Below are 26,159 nucleotides of genomic sequence, written 5' to 3' on the forward strand. Positions count from 1 at the left end.
TCTCAAAAGTTAGAGGGAAGGACAGCACACTCTAGCACTGGACTGTGCCCCTAACTGGTAAGAAAGACCTTTGGACCACCAGTCCTTGGTTTCTGCTTTGGGTGTCATGACATGGAGACAAGACACTTGGAACTGAGTTATCATTCTTGTGACCTAGCTATCAGATAAGGGTTGCAAAGTAGAAGGATTAGAGAAGCCCTAATTCCTGAGGACATTGTAGAGCTACTGAACCAACTATCCTGGGCATAACAACCTTGGACCCTCTTTTCTCACAAAGCAGTAGAGTCCTAAGATTTAAAGCCCAGTTAATAAAAACCCTAAGTACTGTGTGTACGTATGTATACACATATGCACTGGGCACATGTGTGTGTGTGTGTGTGTGTGTGTGTGTGTGTGTGTGTGTGTGGTGGTATTGTGTTCCCTGAAATATTGTGCACCCTAATAAATTTATCTGGGGTCAGAGAACAGAACAGCCACTAGACAGACATAGAGGCCAGAAAATGGTGGCACTCACACCTTTAATCCCAGCATTCCAGAGGCAGAAATCCCTCTGGATCTCTGAGTTCAAGGCCAGATTAGAAACAGTCAGGCATGGTGACACATGCATTTAATCCCAAAAAGAGAGCCTTTAATTCCCAGGAGTGATGGCAGAAAGAAGAAAGCTATATAAAGCGTAAAGACCAGAAACTAGAAGCATTTGGCTGGTTAAGCTTTTAGGCTTTTGAGCAACAGTTCAGCTGAGGCTCATTCAGATGAGGACACAGAGGCTTCCAGTCTGAGGAAACAGGATCAGCTGAGGAACTGGCTAGGTGAGGAAGCTGTGGCTTCCTCCGATCTTCCAGCATTCACCCCAATATCTGGCTCCTGGTTTGATTTTATTAATATGACCATTTAAGATTCCTGCTACGTGTGTGTGTGTGTGTGTGTGTGTGTGCGCGCGCGCGCAGATGGAGCTGTATTTTAGGTAAAATTCAGAGAGATACAAGTAGCTGGTTTGGAGGCAGAAGAAAGGATATGTTAAAAGAAAAGGGAAGACACCAACAAAGGGTAAATCATAGCTCTATTGTGGTCTTTGTCAGAGATGCCCCTGACAGCCTTGAGGCAATTCAGAATATTACAGTTAATCCTGAAGCTCTTTAGAAAGGGTCAAATTGTGTGACTACAGAACAGAAAATTTAGCACAATGAAATCTTGTATGAGTTTACTTTTGTGTATTAAATTTGAAAGAGATAACAAGTAGCATCTGATGGAAATGCATGCATGCAAGGTACGGAAACTCACTCTCTCGTGGTTTCTGCTTCCCTTCCAGAAGAGCTCTCTCAGATCACTCCAGAGAGCCTGGGTTTGGATCTGCATGATCCCAGGTGACTCACTTGCTCAAAGCCGTGCTGGTGACATCTTTTCGGTTAATGCTGGCAGCGCCATTTCCGTCACACCTGCCTCTGAGTTGCTAGCTAGACACAATCAACCAGACACCTTCATTTCAGAACTCACAACTCCATTGTTCCCCTCTCTTTAGAAAAACAGCTAGGGTTTTAGAATGGTCGCCCCTGCTTTCAGCTTCTCTCATTCCAATTTGGAAGCTCACAGCCTTTCTCCCTTTGCTTGTAATAATGCTGCCTTCTTAGGGGCAGCCAACTCCCCTCGAGTCTGCTCCAGGAAAATAAGAGTCTATTATCTTCTTCACAATGGCACACCCCCAGAGTTATACAGGAATTTTCCCTCCTCAGCCCCGCCCATTCCTCAGCATCCTTGCTCCCTCTTACCTTTTGTGTGCCCACCCCAGAGCTTGACCTGGAAGTGTGGGCTTCTGTTTCCTCTGAAGCAGGAAAAGAATGAAGGGAGCTAATAGACACTGCTGGGGGGAACCTGCATGGGTGCGGTTCTTAAACACCGATATACCCTGTAGCTCTTAAAAATAAGATAAAATAGTAGCAATAGTAATGGTGGTGGTCCCTTCAGGGCACAATAGCTTTCATAATTTGTCAACACAATCTCTAAGCAACAAACACTTGAGTGATGCATCTCACAATAAAGTGCTTGGAAATACCTTCATTCTTCAAAGTACATTGTAAAACCAACTATGTGTTCCTTCTATCCAGTCTGCATTTCTGTATTACCAATCTAAAGGTGAAACTACTCACTGAGCACCTGTTATCAGCAATCCTGTTAGGCACCCGGTGTAAAGGGGGCTTTCTGTTTTCCACACTTCCTACCAGAACAATTAAGGAAGCACTCATCTGAGGCCATTAACCAGAAATGACGCAATCAGATGTGATCGTATAGAAGAAGGCTTGTAAAGGGAGAGATTAAGGGGAGTGAAATCTATCAGGAAATATTACATGGTACCTGGAAAAGGCACAACGTTGGCCCAAACTTAGACAGTGAAAGTGAGCTTGGAAAAGAAAAGGCAAGAGAACCAACTGTAGCTCCAGGCTTCCTGATCAGGTAGGTGACTGGCATGAGAGTACCACCCAAGAGAGGAAACAAGAGGACAGTTGAAGTAGAGTCCAGACAGTGAGGTCTAGTCAGCCAAGCTCAGTCTGCAGGACCCGATGGAGAAACACACAGAGAAAGCCCAGGTTACAAAGAGGAGATGCCGTTGAAGAGACCTACTGAAAGGATAGTAGCCTGCCATGATAATAGAAGCTGCAGGAATGAGTGCCTGGTCTGAGGAAAAGTATAGATATACGAGAGGGAGTCAAGCAAAGATAAAAAGCAGAACTCTGAAAGGCATTGCCAGTTGGTGGTGATGGGTGTGGGTGGTAATGCGCCAGGAGAAACTCTGGTCGGAAAACCTGAACCAGCCAAGGTGACAAACACACTCCTGTGCTCAGTCTCCTCTCCGACAACCTCTGCTCCACAAGTTCCCTCCTTGACTTAACCATGTTGCAAGCTCTCAGTGGTCTTTAGGTGCCAGCCCCCTTTGCAGCCGCTGAATTCCCCGAGCAAACAAAGGGCCCCATTGTACTGGACCGTAAACCTCCACTCTCAAACTGAACACATCTGTCAGTTTGATTCCATTTCCCGCTGTTGAGAGTATTTGTGTCTGTGTTTCTGGGCTTCAGAATGACAGCTGACATAAGGTGGTGGCATTCCGGGTACTATTTAAGGATGCAGGCTTTCCTGTCTAACATATGGGGGTGTGGATCGCTTTCTCTGCCGTTACTTGTCTTTGATCTTGAGAAATCTGCTAAGCCTGAGTTTCTTTTTTTCTGTTTTTCAGTTGCTGGAGAGCAAATCCAGGGCCATGGGCAAACAAGACAAGTGTTCTACTGGTGAGCCACATCACCATCCTTACTACGGTTTTGAAATAGGATCTCGCTATGTAGGCTGATTTCAAATGTTAGATCAACATCTCTCTCTCTCTCTCTCTCTCCCTCTCTCTCTCTCCATCACCCTCTCTCTCTGGTTTTTCAAGACAGGGTTTCTCTGTATAGTTTTGGTGCCTGTCCTGGATCTCGCTCTGTAAACCAGGCTGGCCTCGAACTCACAGAGATCCGCCTGGCTCTGCCTCCTGAGTGCTGGGATTAAAGGCTTGTGCCACCACCACCCAGTGCTTGCTTTGCTTTTAAGACAGGCTCTTGTTCAAATAGGACTTGAACTGGTGGCGGTCCTGGTAGATGGGCCTCCCAAGTGCTGGGATTACAAGCAAGCCCCATCACACTTGACCTCTCTATCTCTCACTTGCGCTAATTATCATGGCTGAGAGTGAGGAGACAGTGTACTTGAAGAGCTAGCCATGGGATTCAGGCACACGCCAGCTGAGGAAGTGCAAGCATCAGGACTTCAGAGGGAGTGGAGACCACTGCTGCCTGATGAATGGAGTCTACAGTCTTACCATCCGGAGCTCACACTGATCTTAGCTGACTGTATGAATGGTGTTCTCTGGCCTCCGTGGGAACAGCTTCAGGAAGGAAAACTGGTTCACTAAATCAAAACTGCTAAAAGTCCTCGTAGGATTAAGGATGCTTGCAAAATGTTCAACCAAAGCATCTCTCTTGGCACAACAAAGGAGTTGGCTTAATCTCATTGTCAGCCTTAGCCTTGGCCCAGGCTCTATAAGCAACGAAGACCAACGAATGGGGACAAAAAGGATAGAGCTGCTGAGCAAAGTCCTGGAATATGGAGAAGAGCACAGAGCACAGCCAGTGAGATGAGAGGCTTTAGTTCGTATGATGTTGGAAATGTACATACTAAGAGTCATTTTTTAAAAAGATGTATTCTACTTGCATTTATGTGTGTCTGTGTATCTGTTTGAGTGTATGGCACGTGTATGGGGTTGCCATGAGAAGCCAGAAGAGGGTATCATGTCCCCTGGAGCTAGAATTACAAGCTGTTGTGAGACAGACGTGGGTGCTGGGAAACAACCTTGGGACCTCTGAAAGAACAGCTCTCCAGTCTCACTCCTTGACTGGTTCTGAGAAGTCATCTCACAGTAATGTTGACCAGGCAGGTGGGGGCTCACAGACTCAAAGCATCCTCTCACTTTACCTCCAAAGTGCTGTAACTACAAGCCTGTCCTGGGGGCTCATTCAAGCTCACAATCCAGCTAACCCCACAAGGCAATGCATTTAGCACCTTCCTTCATGGATACTCCATGGGGCAGTAGAATGCTTTCAGCACGCAACCATTTCCAGAAAGGGCTTCATTCAGCACGTTCAATCCCCAAATGAGCTAGGGAGAAATAACCTTATGATATGAAGGCAGAGAGGGCAAAAGAGAAACTCAATTTCCATAAAACCTCTAAAAAGATTTTAGTTTTATTAGCCCATTTTGGGACAAGCTGGGGGTAAAAGGTCAATCAAATCCAAATTATACAGGATCATAAGCTGCAGAAAAATGGCACAATTCTTCCTCATAAGAATTGAATAAAGGTTAATGGATTTGAAAAATTGCATTTCCAGGAGTCTGGCTTTTAATGCCAAGTGCCTGGCAACAAACCATCCATTCTATAGGAAAATCATAGATGAACAGTTTATGTATAAGATGATGTGGAAGATTCCCGGAGATTTGGTACTTCTTTTGTGAAACAAAAGGTTTATTTTATCTTTTTAATGACTTTCAGAAAGGCTAGGACACAAAGTAACGGGCTTCATGAAGTGCTTTCATACACAAGTGTTGTTAGGAACTTCCCTCCCCACAGCCATACACTCCCATGCTTCCATAGCGCCTTCCCAGTCCCTCACACCTGTGTCCCTGACTCCAGGAGACAGGCAGGGGAAGGAAGGAAGGCCCAGGGGCTCTGGGGCTAGCTCAAGCCTGGCCACCTTAATAAGACAGTGTCTCCAAATAGGAAAAAGACAACTAAGGGATGTAACTCAGAGGCAGAGTTGCCTGCCTGACAGAATGAGACCAGGCAATCAATCCTCAGTACCTCACTGAAGAAAAAAATGGACAAAACTGTTTTCAAGGACGATCAACAAAAACAAAGTAATTGTGAAAAATGCCAAAATGGGATTTGTTACTTTGTATGCTAATAAAAAAAAAATAAAAATAAACTAAGAAAATTTAAACTGTTCAGATGTGCTCAGGTACAACAACAAAATGCTTGCTTAACTTCATTAAAAGGAAAAATAATTTCCAGGTGTAGACATCATCAGCGACCTACATCAGAGACTCTTCTAACTTCTTTTAGCTCTGCAACGCCATGCACAGAGCTATGACCCAAGCCCTCCAGCCCTTGGCTGGAACACTCTTACGTCCCTCCAGTCCTACACTGGGGACATCCTCAGAGGAACTGCTTTCGAGCCTCTGTCATAGAAAAGCTACAAGTCTGGGCTCTAACCTAGACAGTACTGTTTGCAACCTGCATACAATCCAGAAATGATGTGCAAAGCAGCAGCTTAAAATGTCTAAGCCCAGCAGTGGTGGTGCACACTTTTAGTCCCAGCCCTCAGGAAGCAGAAGCAGGCAGATCCCTAAGTTCAAGTCCAGCCTGGTCTATGGAGTGAGTTCCAGGACAGCCAGATCCACACAGAGAAACCCTGTCTTGGAAAAACCATCTGTACGTTCACTCCCACCACTAGCCATGACTGATCAGCTACCATGGCCAAGTACATATATTCAATACAGAAGAATATGAGGTGCCCAAAGTTCAATCCTAGGACAGCAAATAATAAATAAATAAAATTTATGGAAACACTGGCTAGACTCACTTTATTTTTAGCTTAACAGGCTGGTATATAATGGTGGAAGATTTTCATAGTTGACAGAAGTAAAACACCCCAGAAATCAAAGGATAACACCATACTTTAAATGTAATAATATAATCACATTGACACACATGACAAAAGATTAGCATAGTTAAGTGGTAAAATACTTGCATAGTTTGTATGAGGCCCTGAGTTCGATTCTTTTTTGTTTTTTTGAAACAGGGTTTTTCTGTGTGTTCTGGCTGTTCTAGAACTCACTAGATCAGGCTGGCCTCGAACTTACAGAGATCTGCCTGCTTCGGCCTGTCGAGTGCTAGGATTAGAGATGAATATCACAGCCACCTAGCCCTGAATTCAATCTGAGCACTGAGAAAAAAAAGAAAAAAAAAAGACTGATATACAAATAATAATGAATGATAATGGCCCTAAGACAAGAAAGTTTACAAACCTCAGCACAGGCATTGCTGTGAAATAATATTATGGAATCTGGGGCTTCCTAATGAAAAGGCAGATAATTTTGTATCCAAACCCATTCTGTTATGGCTCTGTTATTCTCTATTAATTCTCTTATTACCATCATAATGTTCGGAATTGAAAAGATCTCCCCAAGTACTGTTATAATAAGATACCAGAGGGCCTGGAAAGACAGCACAGAGGTTGAGAACACCAGCTGCTTATCCAGAGGACCCCAGTTCCTTTCCCAGCATCTCCATGCCACTCACAACCATCTGCAACTCCAGTTCCAGGTTTTCCAATGCCTGCCTGTGGCCTCTGAGGGCACCAGACGTATACATGGTGCACAGACATTCATGTAGACAAAACTGTCATACACGTGAAAAACAAAACAAAACTAAAGATACTACCTGGACTAAACAGATGGCTCAGTGGGAACTCAAAGGACAGCTGCATGGCCCCACCATGCAAGCCCAACACCCCCAGTTCAGTCCTGAGGGACCCAGTGGAAAAGAGAACAACCAACACCACAAAGTTGTCCTCTGACCTAATTTTAGCATTAGAAATTGAACTCGGTGTCTATCACTGAGTTACAACCCGCAGCCCAGCATGCAACATTAAAAAGGAGGAAAACACAAATAAGGAATTAACAAAATATAAAGCTTAACTGGAAATTGTGTATCTAGTAACAAAAGTCACTGTTCAATTTATCGCCTTGAATTTTCCACATTGCTGTACTCAGGTGAGTAACAAGCCTTTGATGGAACAGTTACCCCCAGAGATTATTTACATTGTGACTCTTTCAAAGACCTATGTATACTCTGTACTTAAATGATGTTCTTTTTCTTTGTTTTTGTTTTATTTTGTTTTGAGACAGGGTCTCACTATATAGACCACATTCTTCAATAACTCCTTCAATTTAAAGGAAAAAAATATCACAGTAAGCTGGGCATTGGCACACATCCTTAGTCCCTCTTGGGAGGCAGAGACAGGCAGATCCCTAAGTACGAGGCTAGCCTGGTCTACAAAGTGAGTTCCAGGACACCAAGAGCTACACAGAGAAGCCCTGTCTCAAAAACCAAAATAGGGGCTGGAGAGACGGCTCAGATGTTAAGAGCACCCACTGCTCTTCCAGAGGTCCTGAGTTCAATTCCCAGCACCCACATGATGGCTCACAACCATCTGTAATGAGATCTGGCACACTCTCCTGTATATAATAAATAAATAAATCTTTAAAAAAAAAAAAAAAAAACACCAAAATAGGCTGGGTATGGTGGCGCACACCTTTGATCCCAGCACTTGGGAGGCAGAGGCAGGTGGATCTCCGTGAGTTTGAAGCCAACCTGGTTTACAAAGTGATTCCAGGACAGCCAAGGCTGTTACACAAAGAAACCCTGTCTGGAAAAAACAAAATAAGAACAAACAAAAAACCTAAATAAACAAATAAATAGAAAGCATAATAAAATTGTTTTAAAACTTTAGTATAGTGAATGACAATTGGCTAACCAAGACACAAGAATCAAGTGATTCTAGCCAAAACAATGTTCCTGGTTTGCTTTTTTTCACAACATAAACACATATAATATTTATGTATTCATTTTATTTATTTATTTGTTTGTTTGTTTGTTTGTTTGTTTATTTTGGAGACAGGGTCTCTTGTATGCCAGGCTGGTCTTCAGGAAGACTTCAATTTTTTTTTTTAATATTTATTTTTATTACTTGTGTATTGGTGTTTTGCCTGCATGTATATCTGTGTAAGAGTATGGGATCCCCTGAAACTGGGGTTAAAGATACCTGTAAGCTGCCATGTGGGTGCTGGGAATTGAACCCAAGACCTCTGGAAGAGCAGCCAGTGCTTTGAACCATTGGGCCATCTCTCCAGCCCTGACTTTAAACTTTTGATCTTACTGCCTCCACCTCAAAAATGCTGATATTACAGCCATGTGTGCCACCACTCCTGGCTTAAGTGCTAGAGACCAAAGCCAGGGTGTTGGGCACGCTAGGCAAGCACTCTGCCAGCTGAGCTGTGGTCCCAGCTGTAATACTTTACTCTTTCTCAGTCTTTATACAATTCTATAGCATTCGAGTTTTTATGTTTGCTTTGTTGCTTTGTGTTTTTGATAGATTTGTTTTTGGTAGTGCTGGGGGTGGGGTGGGTTAAAGCCAAGGCCACACTGTATGATAGGTATCGGTAAGTAGTCTATTACTGAACTACAAGCCCCATTCTCTTTTGGTTTAATAATTGACCCCTGAGATGAATTATTAGGTTACTAAATGAATGCTCACAATTTACTGAGACTTATTTGGACAGCAACAGGGGAGTTGTACGCCCTGATGCTTGCTTATGTCTCCTACTCAGAGACCACTGGTCTTTCCTTCTAGTGTGGTCCTTGGGAAAGTGAAGAAGTGAGTATTTATTGAGCATTTATTATATAACAATAAAAAATGAGTATTTATAAGGATCCAGGCATTAAACTAACTTCACATGAATACTATACTATTTAATCCTTAAATAAATTGTATTCAGTAGATACCAGTATGACCTCCACTTCCAAAGTGAAGTAAGACACAAATAGGGGGGTTAGGGATTTAGCTCAGTGGTAGAGTGCTTGCCTAGCAAGCGCAAGGCCTGGGGTTCAAGCTTCAGCTCCAAAAAAAAAAAAAAAAAAAAGACACAAATAGGTTACGTAGCTTGTCTAAAATTACAAAACTATTAAGTAATGGAGATTTGATACAAGATATCTGGATACCACAGCCTTTGCTCTCAGTCTCTAAACCCAACAAATGGCCATCATTAGGTCCCAGGGTATACATACTGGTCTCACAAGCTGCCCTCTGCAAAAGGACCAAGGAGGAAGGCTTGCTCCACCCTTGAGACTAGTTTGACAGGAATTCCATGTCCTGCGTTCTCGGGCACAACTAAAGAAAAATGCGGCAGCTACACATGAGCGAATCTCCTGTGTCTAGGCATTCCTCACTCGGTAGGAAAGGATGTGGTCAGAAGAGACTCACAGTGGATGGCTGTAGACACAGGCACTCTCCCGCTTGAGTCTAAGGGTGATACAGCCTAACACTGTCCAAATTTTACCAGCAGACCCCAGTCCAGGATGTCTGGCCTATTAAAGAGATGGCAAAAGTCAAGCATCGGGCTTGCTACAGTGATTTATGAAGATGTGAGAAAGTATCTCCTATGAAGTGATTTTTGACTAGTCCTTGAATACAGGGCATTTACCCACCAACCTCACAGTTCCCCAGAGTTTTCTTGAGTGCAAGCAGCAGGAAATATTAGAAGAATTTAGATTGTGGAGATAAATAGATAGAAAATAAAGGATAGCCTTGAGAGGGCCTGGAACCTATTCCAACGGCCCTGTCTGTCTCTGCCTCAGGGTATTTATAGAGATGCCAAGGGGTGGAGCAAAAGACCTCCTCCAAGCATGGCCAAGTGCAGACCATCTCAGACACCTGCACTCAGGCCTGTGGTCCTAATCATCCTCTCTATGCAGACCTGCTGGATAAAGCCACGAGGAACCTGAAAACGGGCTCCCACACTTGTCACAGTGGCAAACACCAGGATGAGTCTTGTTCAACATCAGCTTATTTCCTATCAACTTAGCACCCACTCTCTGTGGTAGAGCATACTTTCAAAGAAGGCTCACACGACACACCACAAGCTGTTCTTACAATGTGATGTTACTCTCCACTCTTGTGCATATCAAGTGTTGATCTCTGGGTCCTTCTCTTTGAATCTAGATGAACTTGGACCACCTTGACTAATAGAATAAGGCAAAAGGGACCTTAGGGGGTTCCAGTGAGAGGTCACGAAGATGCTTTTCACGTCTGAGAAACTTCACTGGAACTTTTACACTTGGCCCTCAGGCACCGCACCATGGGAGCCAAGTGTCTACGTAGAGAAGATTCGCCCAGGTGTTCTCCCCAGTCCCACCCAGCACTGTCCCCTCGATGTAAGATGTGTGACTGGAATCAGCTTACATGATTCCTGCCCTAGCTGAGGGGTTCACCCCCGCTGATTCCTCAGTCTAACCAAGCTGCAGATTAATGAACAAAATGCATGATTACTGCTATATGATGCTGCTGTGTTTGCAGTGGTTTGTTATGCAGGAACTGATCATGAAAACTATTTATAAATCCTTGAAATAAAAGTGAGGGGAAGAGGCTATTGAACTTCAGGTTGCTATGTGTCACTAGACATAGAGTACCATAATCTGACCGTATAATAACTACTTATAAAAACATAAAAGGCTAATCCTCTTTATAGTTCACAGTGAATGAAGCCTAAAGTACCTTATCTTTCATTAATATTCAACACAACTGACTTGGAAATCATTTTTTTCTTTTTCTTCTTCTTCTTTTTTTTTTTTTTTTTTTTTTGGTTTCTTTCAAGACAGGGTTTTGGGTCTTTCTGTGTAGCCCTGCTTGTCTTGGAACTCACTCTGTAGACCAGGCTGGCCTCAAACTCAGAAAAGTTCCTGCCTCTGCCCCCCAAGTGCTGGGATTAAAAGCATGGACCACCACTGCCCAGCTGGAAGCTTCTTATTAAGCTAAACACATACATGTCATATTATCTTAGTGAGGGTTACTATTGCTGTGATTAAACACCAAGACCAAAATTAAGTTGGGGAGGAAAGGGCTCTTTGGTTTACACTTCCACATTGTAGTTCATCACTGAGGGAAGTCAGGGCAGGAACCCAAGCAGGCCAGGATCAGGAGCTGATGCAGAAGCTATGTATGGATGGGGTGCTACTTGCCAACTTACTTATCATGGCTTGCTCTGTCTACCTTCTTATAGAACCCAGGACCACCTACTATGGGCTGGGCCCTCCCCGATCAATCACTAATTAAGAAAATTCCCTACAGGCTTGCCTACAGCCCAATCTTATGGAGGCATTTTCTTAATTTAGATTCCCTCTTCTTAGATGACTTCAGCTTGTGTCAAGTTAACATAAAACTATTCAGCACACATACGATCCAGCAACCCTACGCCTAGACAAAAACATATCCAAGAGAAACATAATCTTACACTCCCACAAAATCCTACATACAAATATTTAATGGCAACCTCATTCATAATGGCTCTAACCTGGACACAATCCAAAATATTCATCTAGTGAATGGCCGGGAGTGTTAGACCACACAATGGATGCAGTTCAGCAACAGAGAAGAATAAAATGTTGACACACACAATAACTTAGATGGGCTTTACAGGCTGAGTGAAAAAAAAAATCAATTTCAACTGGATATATTCCAGGTAATTCTATTCGTCTGGCATTCTGGGAAAGGCAAAAAAAATATAGTCTTGGGCTAGGGATATAGCACAATGGCAGAGCCCTTGCTCATCAGGTCCTGTGTTCAGTGTCTAGCATTGGAGTAATATCTCTCTCTCTCTCTCTCTCTCTCTCTCTCTCTCTCTCTCTCTCTCTCACACACACACATACACACACACACACACACACACACAGAGCCTCCTAACTACCAAGTGTCAAATGTGAGTGGAATGTTGAGCCACAAGATTAGCAGATGAAACATTACAGAGTGACATAACCACTCTGGACCCAGGTGATCATTATACATGAATATTTGTCAAAACCTGTTAAGCTATATGTAAAAGAGAATTTTACTGTACACAAATTAGAAGCAAATGTAAAACCTAGCATGGAGACCCAGGCTTGTAATTATAGTAGTCAGAAAGCAGAGGCAGGAAGGTCCAGAATTCATGACCATCTCCATTTTCACACCAAGTTCTAGACCACCCCGGGCTACAGGAGGCCCTGTATCCAAAAAGCAATAAACAAATACCCCAAATTTTTAATTTGAAATATAAACTTAAGTGTTCATACATTGCTATGTTCATTTATTGCCTCTTTCTCCCATGCATTCACTGTCCAAAATCAGTTGTCCTCTCCTAAAATTCCAATACTGTGTAGAACATGAAAATTCAAAATATAACATCTTTTTGTTCAGTGATGGGGACTAAATATAGGGCTTTGTACAAGATGCAAGTGTGTGTGTGTGTGTGTGTGTGTGTGTGTGTGTGTGTGTGTGTGTAGATACATATCCCCATGAGGTGTATCCTTACCCCAATATGCAACCTCTTGACAAGCCTATACAAAGAATAGAATTAATAGAAGAAATAGAAAATCTTGACACTGAAAGTGTATTTTTAGGGGGAGGAGAGAACCTGTTCAAGAAGATTCTCCATTAACCCAAATTATTCAAACTGTGACCTTTCTCAGAAGTGTGGTACAGACAGCAGAAATAACTGGGTAGTCCCCAGGAGAAAGAAAAATGAAGTGAGGCAGTCTCTGCCCTCAGGAAGCCCGATGCTGGAGAAACGCTTTCAGATAACATAAAAGTGGAGAGAAAATTCAAGTTATTCTCATTTGATGGGTTTGAATAACTTCACTTCTGCTTAAAACCTACAGTCAAGCCAAGGCGGCTCAAAAGAGAATTTCATGAGGATAATTACCAGGCTAGGAGCGCCAAGAGGGCTGGAAGGAGGTCCCTTAATAGTCCCAAAGCTGGGATCCGAAGAGCAGTAAACACTGGCTGTGAACTAAGCCGCCAAGACCCATTTTAAATCCCCGGGGTTGAAACTGTCCATGAACTTCAACACCCCCTTTCCCTAAACTCCCGCTTTATCATCTTGAAGAAGGGAATAACGGTATCTCCTTCCCAGGACTATTGTGAGCTGAGCACTTTGGCTGGTTCCTTGTAAACATTTCGGTATTGCCACCTGAGAGGTATCTAAATCACCACAGTATACACACAAAGAACACTTTTTGTTTCCATAAATGAAGTGATGCCAATACCCAGAGATCCTGGAGAATGACTGATCGCCAAGGAGTTAGTGACACCACATTCTGTGGCACAAAGAGTGAGGTCATCTCATAGGGCCTCAAAGATTCACAGCATCAGTACCATAGAAACCCCAGAACCCACAGGGCCACTTAGTTTATAATGGTTTGTAAAGATGTTCTGTTCACGGCAGGAGAGATGGCTCAGCAGTTAAGAGCTCTGTCTCCTCTTCCAGAGAACCTAGGTTCAATTCCCAGCACCCACAAGGCAGCTCACAACTGTCTGTAACTCCAATTCCAGGGATTCTGGAACCCTCATACAGACAGACATACATGCAGGCAAAACACCAATGCACATAAAATAAAAACAAATAAATCTTTTAAAAAATGCTTAGTTGTAAAATTATCATTTTTTGCAAGGCAGTGGTGGTGCATGCCTTTAATCCTGGGACTCAGGAGGCAGAGATAGGTGGATCTCTGTGAGTTCAAGGTCTACAAAGAAAGTTCCAGGATAGCCAGAGCTATTACACAGAGGAAACCCTGCCTCAGAAAACCAAAACCAACCAAATAAACAACAACAACAACAACAAAACCAAAAAACTATTTTTTAATCCCTTTTTTTTTTTTTTTTTTGGTTTTTGTTTTTGTTTTTCAAGACAGGGTTTCTCTGTGTAGCTTGCACCTTTCCTGGATCTCGCTCTGTAGACCAGGCTGGCCTCGAACTCACAGAGATCCGCCTGCCTCTGCCTCCTAAGTGCTGGGATTAAAGGCGTGCGCCACCACCACCCGGCTTCCTTTCTTTTATGAGGTTAGATAATGAATGAAAAATAAACACAGGGCTCATAATGTGTATGCTCTTTGTCCCAGGTCTTTAGGAGGCTGAAGCAGGAGGATCACAAGATCAAGGCCAGTCTGGGCAACTTAGCAAGATCCTGTCTTAAAATCAATTAGGGAAAGGGGCTAGTTAATAAGATGTTTGCCTACCATACACAGTGTCTTGGGTTCAGTAGTCACATAAAATCAGGTGTCAGGAAGAGAAGTCCAAGACCATCTTCAGCAGGAAAGTTTGAAGATGGCCTGCCTGAGATATATGAGACCCTGTCTTAACAAACAGCATGGGGTGGGGATAGGAACATAGCTCAATGCTACAGAGTTGCTAAGTGAGGCATGGAGTCAATCCACAGTACCACAAGGAAATAAACACACAAGCACATAAGCCAACGCAAGCTGTCCTGTAGGATATGTGTCTTCCTGATTTGGTAACTAATTTGTCTTATGAATTTGAAAGGAGCAGACAACATTTCTGAACTTTATTTATTCAGAAAATAAAATAAGAATTTTTTTTTTTTTTTTTTTTTTTTTTTTTTAGTGGCAAGTCTAAAAGTGAAGGCGGGAGGTTGTCCTCACAAGTTATACAAGTTATAGCTCAGGCACCCTCCTCCTTTTGTTAAGAAAGGGTTTTTCCTCTGTCTGGAGCTCACTATAGGCTCCAGCTGCCTGGCCAGCCTTTGAAGACTCAGATTACACCTGCCTCCACCTCTCCAGTGCTGGGAACAAGAGCATGCATAACATCACACAAAGGTCTCTCTCTCTCAACAGTGGTTCTGCATATTGAACTCTGGTCCCTTGCAAGCACTTTACCAACTGAGCCCCCTCTCTAGCCCTACTTTACTTTTGAGATAGGGTCTCATATAGCCCGGGCTGGCCTTGAACTCAATGTGTAGTGAAGGATAACCTGGAAGTAATGATCTTCCTCTACCTCCTTGATGATGATATTACAATCAATGCCACCACACCCAAATTTTGCATTGCTAGGAATTGAACCCATGACGTATGCACGCTAGGCAAGAATTCTACCAACTGAGCTATATCCTCAGCCCCAGGTTATGACTTTTATGACTTTTTTTTTTTTTTTAAGAACAGAAACCTGGCTTGATTGTAAACAATTTTAATCCCAGCACTCAGGAGGTAGAGGCAGACAGATAGATCCCTGTGAGTTCCCAGTCTCTAAATCAATAAATAATTGAGAAAGATAGGAACACTGTTTTCTTAGAATCATGATAAGACAGTATATTGATAAGTTATTTTATTATTCTTGATGTTGTTTTCTCTCTCATAAAGGCCATTCTGGAAGGACAAAATGAAGTTAAGGTCACCTGTCCTTGACTCTCATTTTTAAAAATATATAGTTTAAACCATTTTTATGTGAAGATAATTAAGTATTTCAGATATTTCATGTTGTATCAACATAAAGTTCTAAAAAAGCAAAAAAATCTGAGTCCAAAACTAGCCAATGGTTCAGCCAGTAAAAGACTTGCTTTGCAGGCCTGGTAAGCTGAGTTCAATCCTCACAACTGACTGAAAGACAGGCAGAGAGAGAGAACGAACTCTACACATGTGCACCATGGAATGTGTGCCCACACTCACACTTTGTGTATGTACAGGCACAAATGCACACACATCAATAATAAAAAAAAAAAATCTTAGTCCAAAAGATCAAGTTATAAGAATAACATTTGATCGATAAACATTCCAATATTAAATCAAATTGTTAAACAAGAGCATAAATGTAGCAAGTAGACCAAAAATGAATTCAGTTATACACTGCTATTTTAGATCTAGGCAAACTTAGATATAATTAGACTCATTACTAGAGATATGATCAAAACAAAATGCTGAAAAATATTTTATCTAAATTTGAAGAAGACCCCATAGACAGTTCAAAATTCAAATAGTTCAATGCTTTCATTATAAAATTTAAAAATCCATATTTACTGATGAGAAATGGTTTCCCCTTTTTCCTTTCTTCTTTTGGCTTTTTGAGACAAGGGCCTGCTGTCTAGCCCTGGTTGTCCTTGAACTCACAGCCGTCTTCCTCCCCTAGGGCTGGGCGTCCAGGTGTGTGCCTCCATGCCCACCTCGCCTTCTTCATCTCTCCACCTTAGGATACAAAATACGATTTTGCAGCATGCTTGGTTACTGACCCCTGGAATCAGGAGGATCAGGAGTTCAAGGTCATCCCAGGAGTTCAAGGTCATCCTCGATTATATAGCAAGTTGGAGGCCACCTGGATTCTGTGAAGTGCTATCTTCAAAAAAAGCAAAAGAAAATGGAGTGGAGCATGGGGAATATGCCCAAAATACAACATAAGAATTTTCCAACTTAAAAAAGGAGAAAAATGATGAATGGGGATGTGTTGAATAAGTGAATTTCAACACAGTATATTTTCTTTCTTTCTTTGGTTTTGTTGAAACAGGGTTTCTCTATGTAGTCCTGTCTGTCCTTTGTAGGCCCTCAAACTCAGAGATCCACCTGCCTCTGCCTCCCAAGTGCTGGGGTTAAAATCATGCACCACCACTGCCTTGCAACATAGCATATTTTCATTCAAATTATGATTTAAATATATTAATTTACCAACCCTACCTGTTATATACCCACCAAATCTTTTTCTAAAATATTTTTAATTTTAAATTTTATATTAAAATTATGATTAGTGAGTTTATTGCTAAAAGCCATTTAGCATGTTTAATTATAATTTTGACTAGTTTGGACTTCAGTGTTTTTAATTATACTTTTCTCCCAACATAGTTCAGAAAGAGGAAGGAGATTCAGATTTTAAGTTAAATCCAATTAAGCCCAGAATTCTCTGGAAAAAGAATAAAAGACATAGTGAGACATGTGGGAGAAACAATGACACATTGGCTACACAGTGAGACTGGGACGTCGGACGGCTCATCACTTATCAGGACAATCCAACTACACCTTCTGTTTTGCTATTTTTAATTTGTTCTGAATCACTTGCAGGCAAATGGAGGAGATGTGAGTCTGCAGCCAGAGGCTGTCAGGACTTCTGTGCTACCTGACTAAGTCAGGCAGAGGGCAATGACCAATCTGAGCAACCCATTTCTCCATCCTATGCAAATTAATGCACCAACCACTGAAGGAGTGTGCCGGAAGGTCAAGAACATGAAACCCTGGACAGAGGACACCAGTTGGTGACTCCAACATTTGCATGATGTCATTTCACACAGCTTTTAAGGAGGTCTTCTCAGGAAACTGTCTACTTTGCAGAACAGCAATGACCTTTCATGCAAATTTTTCCAAGTAACTCTTTTCATTCCTAGTATATCTAAGGTCAGTAAAAGTGTTCTAAATATAGAATAAGACTTCACAGAAACATTTGTGCACGCTCACATTGTCTTTAAATTAACATATTTAACATTTTACTCTCTAAATATTCATATCTGGGTGTTACACACATTCATATTAACATATGTAGACAATATTGTTATAAAAATGATTTTTGCTTAGGATGTGATTTCTCTTACATGGCAAATAGTAACATCACATTCATTCTTACATGTACAACTATCCCTAATCCAGATTTAATACCTGTCTTCACAGTTCTAAAGGAGAAAAAAAAATAGCTTCAAATGCAACTTAAAATACACTGTTATAATACTGGAATCCTGGTCCACCATCAAGATTTCAAACTCTAACAATTCCTTTGGAAAAAGACTGCCATAAAAAAGAGTTTACATTAATTTTTAGGCTTTGTCCATTAAAAAAAAGCATACCATAATATTTTACATAATTCTACATACAGATATTAGGAATTAAGTGAGACAAGTTAAGTGTCAACCAAATTTTACTATTACCCATTCCTATATTATGGAGTTTTAGGTGTTCTTCAATAATATCACACTGCCAGGGGGAAAACACCCTGTATCTGTTGGGTGTTACCTTTCTGCCCAGGGTAACCGTATTTTGACTCTATTTCTAACTAGGAATCCAATTCTCTTTAGTAAAGAAGTGCCTTGCTCGGCATTAGCAAATCACATCTCAGAATAATACATCACCTGAACAGGGCTGGAGAGCGGTGGCTACCACCTTGGTAAAACAATCTAATGTGCTAAGGGTGGGGGTCCTGGCTGTGGCAGCAAGTGAAGAGAAAAGGCCTAGATACCAAATCTCATATCACTAATGGATGGAGTGCTACTTCCCCACAGTCCCTCCGCCACCACCTTGTTTTTGGAGACAGGGTATTACTAAGCAGCCCCAGCTAGCTGGAATTCCTATGTAGACCAGGCTGACCTCGAACTCACAGGGATTCTCCTGCCTCTGCCTCTGGAGTGCTGGGATTAAAGGCCCGGCCTGCCAAGTCTGACCACTACTTCCTTTTAAAATTATTAACATACAGACAGAAAACAGGACTTATTCAAACAGACAAATACAAAAGCCCTTCTTGCGGTGCTGGGGTGCTGGGCAAAGTACTGTGTGAGTACAGCCGTGGACAAGCATGAACACTTTTCCTACAGCTACATGGCTGCAATTGTTGGGGATAGCTGTGTTGAAAGTTGTGGTCCCCTCTCTGCTCTGGGTGAGAAGCCAACGTTTGCAGCCATCCCTGGCAAAGGTCCTCAGGGAATTCCGTTCAGGGGTACAACCCCATCCTAGCACCCTGAGTGGCTTCTAACGGTATAGCTCTGCAGTGGGTCATGTGACAGCTGGGTGTGTGCCTCTGTGCAGCGCAGAGGGATCAGTTTGCGGGTGTACGGGACAGAAGTTACACTCCTGGTTTGGGAAGGCGCGCGCCTGTGTGTGTGTGTGTGTGTGTGTGTGTGTGTGTGTGTGTGTGTGTCTATGGGGTGGGGGAGCGTGAGTGCAAAGTGGACTGTGAACACTCCTGGGCCAGGCGAGGTGTCCAGGCGCGCCTGTGTGGGTCCCCTGCGGGGCCAGCCCCTGCCCTGAGGTCGAGGCCCCGATCCTTGGGGGAGGCGAGGACGTGGAGGGCGGCGGCCCCTCACATCCAGCACCCACCTGACGGATCCGCGGTGGGTTCGGCGGGGTGCAGGCCCCGCCCTCCGGGCCGGGGGAGGTGGGAGAAGCCATGTCCACGCTCGCGGGGCTCTGTCCCTCGGTCAAGCCCGGCCGTCCCTCGTGTCCTCGGCTCCTCGGCTCCGGGCCTGCCTGTGTTCGGGCTCACCCGGGGACCTGAGCGCTCCTGGGCGGCCGCGGCGGAAGGCCGGCTGTGGCCGCGATCGTCCGTGGGGGACTGCTGATCGCGCCCACCTACCTCCGCGCGGCGAGCCGCGGGGCCATGGCGAGCCGGGTGGGCTGCGGGCTGGGCGGGCGACACGCGCTAAGCGACGGCTGCTGGCGGCGCGGGGAGAAAGAGGAGGGCTCCTTCCCTCGCCGCGCGCCGGGAGAGCGATGAGCTCATGGACAGCTCCCAGAAATATGTCTATATGCACCACTGCCTGCCGGAGCTCGCGAGGTGGGTGGGGATAAGAAGCTCGGCGGCGCTCCCGCAGCTGGGGAGACGTCCCCCGGGAGGCCCGGCTGCGGCTCCTCCCTGCCCCGCGCGGGCCCACTCGGCTCCCATTCACTCCCGCGCCGGCTACACGCCGGCTCTCCAGTCCGCGTGGGCGAGCCACCCACCCACCTCTAGCGCACGCATTCTTTGTCCTTCCAACCACTCCCTCTTGATGAGGAAGAATTCTTTTATACGGAGTGACCAGAATGGAGAATGCCACTGTGACCTTCGCTCCTGTCAGATGTGGACCGGGGAGGGTGAAATGTCACAAGCCGAGTATCTTTCAGGCTTTGGGCGTTTCCTCTTTTCCACCTTTTGCTCTAGGAGAAAAGAGCCTTCCGGATGCTCTTCCGGGTGGTGACTTAGCCGCATCTTGCTTAAGGCACCCTGAGCACTTTCACAGACCCGGGAAGAGCTTGGACGAGAGGACCAGGACCAGGTTTAGCAGACCTGTGTAAGAGCTTGTGGCACAAGTCATGCATGCCGCAGGATGGCTGGCCTAGTTAACGTTGCTGACTCCCCGGAGTAAAGCCAGAACTATCACCAGTAGGGAAAATCCCCATCCAGATCATGTCCCTTTAGTGACTCAGCTGTCCCACTGAGATAGAAATTTTGTTTGTTTGTTTGTTTTTAATAGCAACAGCTCGAAAGATTATCTACTTGCCTGCTATGAACGAAGCCCTGGGAGCTATTGCCAACAGTAGGTAAATGAGGCATGGCTGTGCATGCCTTCAATCCCAGTGTTTGGGAGGTAGAGGCAGAAGAATTGAAAAGTTCAAGGTCATCCTTAGCTGTACAGTGAGTCCGAGGCCAGCTTGTGGTACATGAGACCATTTATAAATAAATAAGTCTCTTGAGATGGCCTTCATGAGACCAATTGTCCCCTTTCCTGTCATTAACTTCCCTTTTCTTACGAAACTCCACTCAAATATATCTTCACCATTTACAAAACAGAGCCAAGCTCCATGTCCCAGGCCTATAGTTGCAGCATTGGTAGACTGAACCAAGAGGATCCTTGAGCACAGGAGTAGAGGACAACCCAGTTAATGTAAGAAGATAGACACGGCCCTGCTCCAGACAGACAAATCCTCAGAGATCTCATTAATTATTGATTATTCTCGCGTCCCAAATTTGATCATCGGTAGATCTTTTTGATTTTACAATTCAGTCACTTCTGTATTTTCTCTGTTTCTCTAGTTCAAGCCACCAACGTGGTTCAACATTCTAATAGCTGGAGTCTAATCAATCTGCACGTTCCTACCCTTGTTCCTCACAGCTTGAAAGAGGTCTAGAAAAACAAATTAACTCCAGGAAATGACAGCCTATTCTCTGCCCACCATACCACACACTTTGCTCCTGTTGACAGCATTTGTATTTCCCTGTTTATTCTTTCTGGCTCTTCCACCATGGAAGACAGAGTCCATGAGAACATGGTTTTGTTTAACATTTCAAACCCAGCACCTTGATATATTATGTATGTCCAATAAATGTTGAACATTCAAGAATCTTTGCTATGGTTATTTAAAAGGTTGGAGGAGAGCCATGATTTGAGTTCTATTTGACAACTTAAAAGCCTAAACTCTTTCTACATGCTACAGTTTCTCAAATGTGAACTAGAATCTTCCAACTCACCTAACAGGACTGGTGTGTGTGTGTGTGTGTGTGTGTGTGTGTGTGTGTGTGTATGTGTGTTTTGAAACAGGATCTTGTGTAGCCCAGGCTGGTCTGGGCTGACCTCCACTTCACTACATAGCTGAGGGTAACTTCGAACTTGTAATCCTCCTGCCTCTACTTCCCAAGTGGTATGATTATAGACATATGCCACCCAGTCCTATGCATGTGTTGCTGGAGATCACACCCAGGGTTTCCTGATGCTAAGCAAGCATTCCACCAACTGAGCTACACCCCCAGCCCCAGAGTGACCATTTGCAAGGCAGCAGTGTTACATGGTTAGGACCATGAACTGAAGTCAGTCTCTAACTCACAGCTCTATATTTGATTGTTTCTTATTTGCAAAAGAGAAATAACAATAGTACTTACTTTATGTGGAGTTGCTGTGACTACCAATCAGTGACATGTGCACATAAACACTGTCAGCATACTGTGTAAATACTCAGTACAGGAGCTATTGCTGTTTATGGAATGACATCCACCTGAAAATAAGAGACCAGGGATAGGGGTGCTTAAAACAACAAGCCATGTATTCCATGAGAAAATGACGAGAAACTATGGGGCAGGCTCTGAGAGTTCTGCTGTGGCCTAGAGGCTGTGTGGTGTGATTGGACTCACAGAAGCCCGGAATCAGCATCTTCCATTTGAAGCAACAACAACAACATCAACAAAGCCATTAAAAACGTTAGCGGACACAACACTGGGACTATGGCTCCGATTCATCCTTGCTCACAACTACATGTGCCTCCTCCTCCATTAAACTCCAGTACTCATCCAGGTCTGTGGCATACACATGTAATTCCCCACCCCCCCCCCCCATACACACACATTCAAGAAGTGGAAGAAAATCAGAAGTTCAGGGTCATCCTCAATATTAAGTTTGAGGTCAGTCTGGGCTACATGAAACTCCACCTCAAGAAAAATAAATAAAAAGCAAAAAGCAAAACCTGCACAAGCAGTATCACGCCCAGTGGTGTTGGCCTCCAGCTCACCCTCCACAGCCATTCTCTTCTTCCACGGTGATACCCTAGAGCTATTGATATCTGCATCCTCTCTCTGACCTCAGTGCTAAGCATTCCATTCTCTGATCATTATTTACCAGCTTTCCAAATGACCTCATCTATTACTCTATCACCAAGTATTCTTTTTGGGGGTTGAGGAGTTAAAAGCAGGATGTCTCCATGTAGCTCTAGCTGTCCTGGAACTAGACCAGGCTGGCCTTGAGCTCCCAGAGATTTGCCTGACTCTGCCTTCAAGTGCTGGGATTAAAGGCCTGTGCTATGACCTGTCTTCACCAAGAATCCTTGAGTCCTATTGAAATTCCACTCAGTCCTACTTCCTTCAAGCTACCCCTTCTCCCTTACATGTTCCCCTTTTCTTCCTAACTCATTGTGATTCTGTGGACTAATCTTATACTGTTATAGCCATACTGTGTATAAACTTCCACTTGTCCCTGCCAGCCTATGTCATAATTAAGGGGCTGGAGAGATGGCTCAGGGGTTATGAGCACATATTGCTCTTGCAGAGGATCCAAGTTCAATTTCCAGCACCCACATCAGCTGGTTCACATCTTAATTAAATTGAACTTTCTATCTACTCTAAGCCTAAAACCATGCCCCGTATACCTGGAGAAAAATGAAGAGATCTCTGTTATTGGTGGTCATTCACTTCAAGCAGAGCCTTGTTAGAGTGTGGCAATCCTACCATGCTCTCCAATCCACTTATTTTCCCACACAATCATTAGCAAGTTCCCTCTCCTTGAACTTCAGCTTTTTCATTCTCAACTATTGACCTTCCCATTTCACTGAGCAGACAAGCACCCAAAACACAGTCCCACCATCATTTCTATCAGTCTGCCAATATTTGAATGTCATCCCCTTACTATGATGAATTAGGCATGTTGTCATGTCATGTTAAGCCCTCCTCTTGGGCATTTGGGAGTACTTGATCTCATCCCTTTAAACATACGTGTAGACATCGTTCTTGCAGGTCCCCCTCCTCTCTCTCTCTCTCTCTCTCTCTCTCTCTCCCTCTCTCCCTCCCTCCCTCCCTCCCTCCCTCCCTCCCTCCCTCCTTCCCTCTCTCCTCCATTCCTCTTTATGGAAAGGGATACTTTCCATGTACTTTCCCTCTTTACTCAGTCATTTCCCACACCCTGTATACTCCCATGCTTCTGCACTAACAGGAAACCTCCTCTGAATTAGCTGTCTGCATGGTGCCTGCCACCTCCAACTCCTCTCCCCTGAGATCTCTTGAAACCATCCGATTGGGGCTTTCCCTTAACAATTTGCCAAAGCTAATCTTGTCAAGGTTGCCAGTCACCTTCTTGTTATCCTATACTCAGGTGGATTGGCTGAGCTATTTCTAGTCACTTGACTCCCAGGACCCCTTCCTGCCTTAATGTTTCCTGTAACGGAGTGAAAGGGGACAAGGAAAGAACCCAGTAGCCCAGCATTCTCCTTCTTTACTTCCAGCTGCCATGACATTAGCGACTCTGCCATGCGCTCGCTCCCCTCCAGATGAAATAGCAGAGTCCTCCGAAACTGTGAGCCAGGTACTTGCTCTCTCAGATATCTGTCTCAGTGCTGAGTGCTTTAGTCCAGGCTTTCAGCTACTCTCAGTATACTGAGATTTCTTGATGCTGGCCTTTCGAAGCTCTTCCTATCCTGGAACATCCTGCATAATTTATCAAGTGTATCTTCTACAAAATAAATAAATAAACTCCCATTTAGAAAGCTTCAATGTCTTTGCAATGCATCCCTTTACTTTGAAATAAAAGCCCTGCTCAATACTTACATGTTTTTGGTGTTAAGGGAAGTAGGGAATATGTTACTAAGACTAACAGCTCTAAAGGAAGGATAGGAAAAAAAAGATTATTTTACAGTAAAAAAAAAAAAAAATGTAAGTCACCCTAGGACCAGAGATGTAGCCCAGCTGTCAGAATGGCGGGTCATCTCATGCCCTGGCTCATCCTCTTTGGCCATACAACGACTTTTCCCTTGTTCTCTTATTTTATTTTTCTACTTTATTTACTTAATTCATTTCTTTTTTTTTGATTTTTTTTATTTATTACATTTGTTTGTGTGCACATGTGCATTTGTGTGTGTGTGTGTGTGTGTGTGTGTGTGTGTGTGTGTGTACATACTACACTCATGCCACAGAGACTGTACTGAGATCAGAGGACAGTTGGCTCAAGCTGTTCTCTCTTTCCACCCTGTGGCTCTCTGGGATTCAACTGTGTCAATAGACACTGTGACAGGCACACTTACTTACTCACTAAGCCATCTTGCCTGCCATTTTGTTTATTTTTGAGGCCATGTCTCAGGAAGCCTAGGCTGGCCTCAAACTCACTTTGTAACTGAACTGTAATCCTCCATTTCTCCAGTGTTTGGATTCCGAGCATTCACCATCATGCCTGGTTTATGTGGTGCTGAGAATCAAAGCCAGGAATGCCTTGGTGCTTTGCAAGAAGTCTACCAACTGAGCCACATCCACACAGTTTCTCCAACCTGATTATGAGCGATTATTTGGTGACTTCCGAATGTGTATGACAGTTCTTGATATTTAACAAATGCTGAATAAAGCTTATGACCTGAGAAAGCACAGCTTGGAGCTGTGCTGGTTGCTAGCATCGAGGTTCCACCACAGTGTATAGATTAAGGGACATATGAATATGTATGTTTGTATAAATACCTGAAAAAGACCACTGTCTGAACTTTGAAGCAAAGAAACATAACACACATTTCAGAGAATTCGCAAGTTCAGCCAAGGGAAGGGATAGACAGTGTGGTAGTTTGAATGAGAATGGCCTCCATAGCATCTTTGAATGTTTGGTCCCCAGGTAGTGTACCTGTTTGGGAAGGATTTGGAGGTATGACCTTGTTGGAGGTGTGTCACTAGGGTTGGGCTTTTAGATTTCTGAAGTTCACATCAGGCATCTCTGTCTCTGTCTGTCTGTCTGTCATCTGTCTTTCTCTCTCCCTGTACATCAGGATGTAAAGCTCTTAGCTGCTGCTCCAGCACCATGCCTGTCTGATTCTCTCCATGGTGACCATGGTCTAATCCTCTAAAACTGTAAGCAAGCCCCTAATTAAATGTCTTTTCTTTGTTTGTTTGTTTGGGGGTGTTGGTTGGTTTAGTTTTTTTATTTTTAGAGACTAGAACTCGCTTTGTAGATCACGCTGGCCTTGAACTCATAGAGATCTGCCTGCCTCTGCCTCCTGAGTGCTGGGATTAAACATCTCACCCTGACATACATTTATCTATCTATCTATCTATCTATCTATCTATCTATCTATCTATCTATTTTAAATAAGAGTTGTCTTGGTCCTGGTGTCTCTTCACAACAATAGAACACTAACTAAGACAGAAGTCTCAGTGATTAAGAGCACCCACATAGCTGCTTACAGCTACTTGTAACTCCACTTCTAGGGGATCTGATACCCTCTCTGCCATCTGTGGGCTCTTGCATGTACATGGTTAACATAAACTCATGCAGTCTCAGACACATACATGTAAATAAAAAATAAATCTTAAAAATAAATAAAATATATTCAGTCACTACTTCTTAAAGATTGTAACTTACTCAAAAAGATTGTAACATCTTTAAGTAGCAGAAATACTGTATATGATCTTAGATACAACAAAATCATCAAATATTTGAATAGACTGTGATGCACCTGTGCACTTGTATTAACAGACGTGTTTTAATATGTATATTGTGTGCCAGAAGCAGTGGTACAGGTTTTTAAT

At 43.6% G+C, this 26,159-nt stretch overlaps 1 protein-coding gene across 1 annotated transcript in view; it reads right to left on the reverse strand.

The window, feature by feature from the left end:
* The window catches only part of Ank2 (ankyrin 2), a 582,948-nt gene extending 563,533 nt beyond the window's left edge, over positions 1-19,415 (reverse strand). Inside the window, exon 1 of the mRNA XM_036190288.1 lies at positions 19,241-19,415. Within this exon, the coding sequence (XP_036046181.1) occupies positions 19,241-19,312 (72 nt within the window). The 5' untranslated portion in view covers positions 19,313-19,415. The remainder of the gene's footprint in view (positions 1-19,240) is intronic.
* Between the last annotated feature and the right edge of the window lie 6,744 nt (positions 19,416-26,159).

This window comes from Onychomys torridus, chromosome 6 (assembly GCF_903995425.1).
Source record: "Onychomys torridus chromosome 6, mOncTor1.1, whole genome shotgun sequence".
NCBI classification, from domain to species: domain Eukaryota; kingdom Metazoa; phylum Chordata; class Mammalia; order Rodentia; family Cricetidae; genus Onychomys; species Onychomys torridus.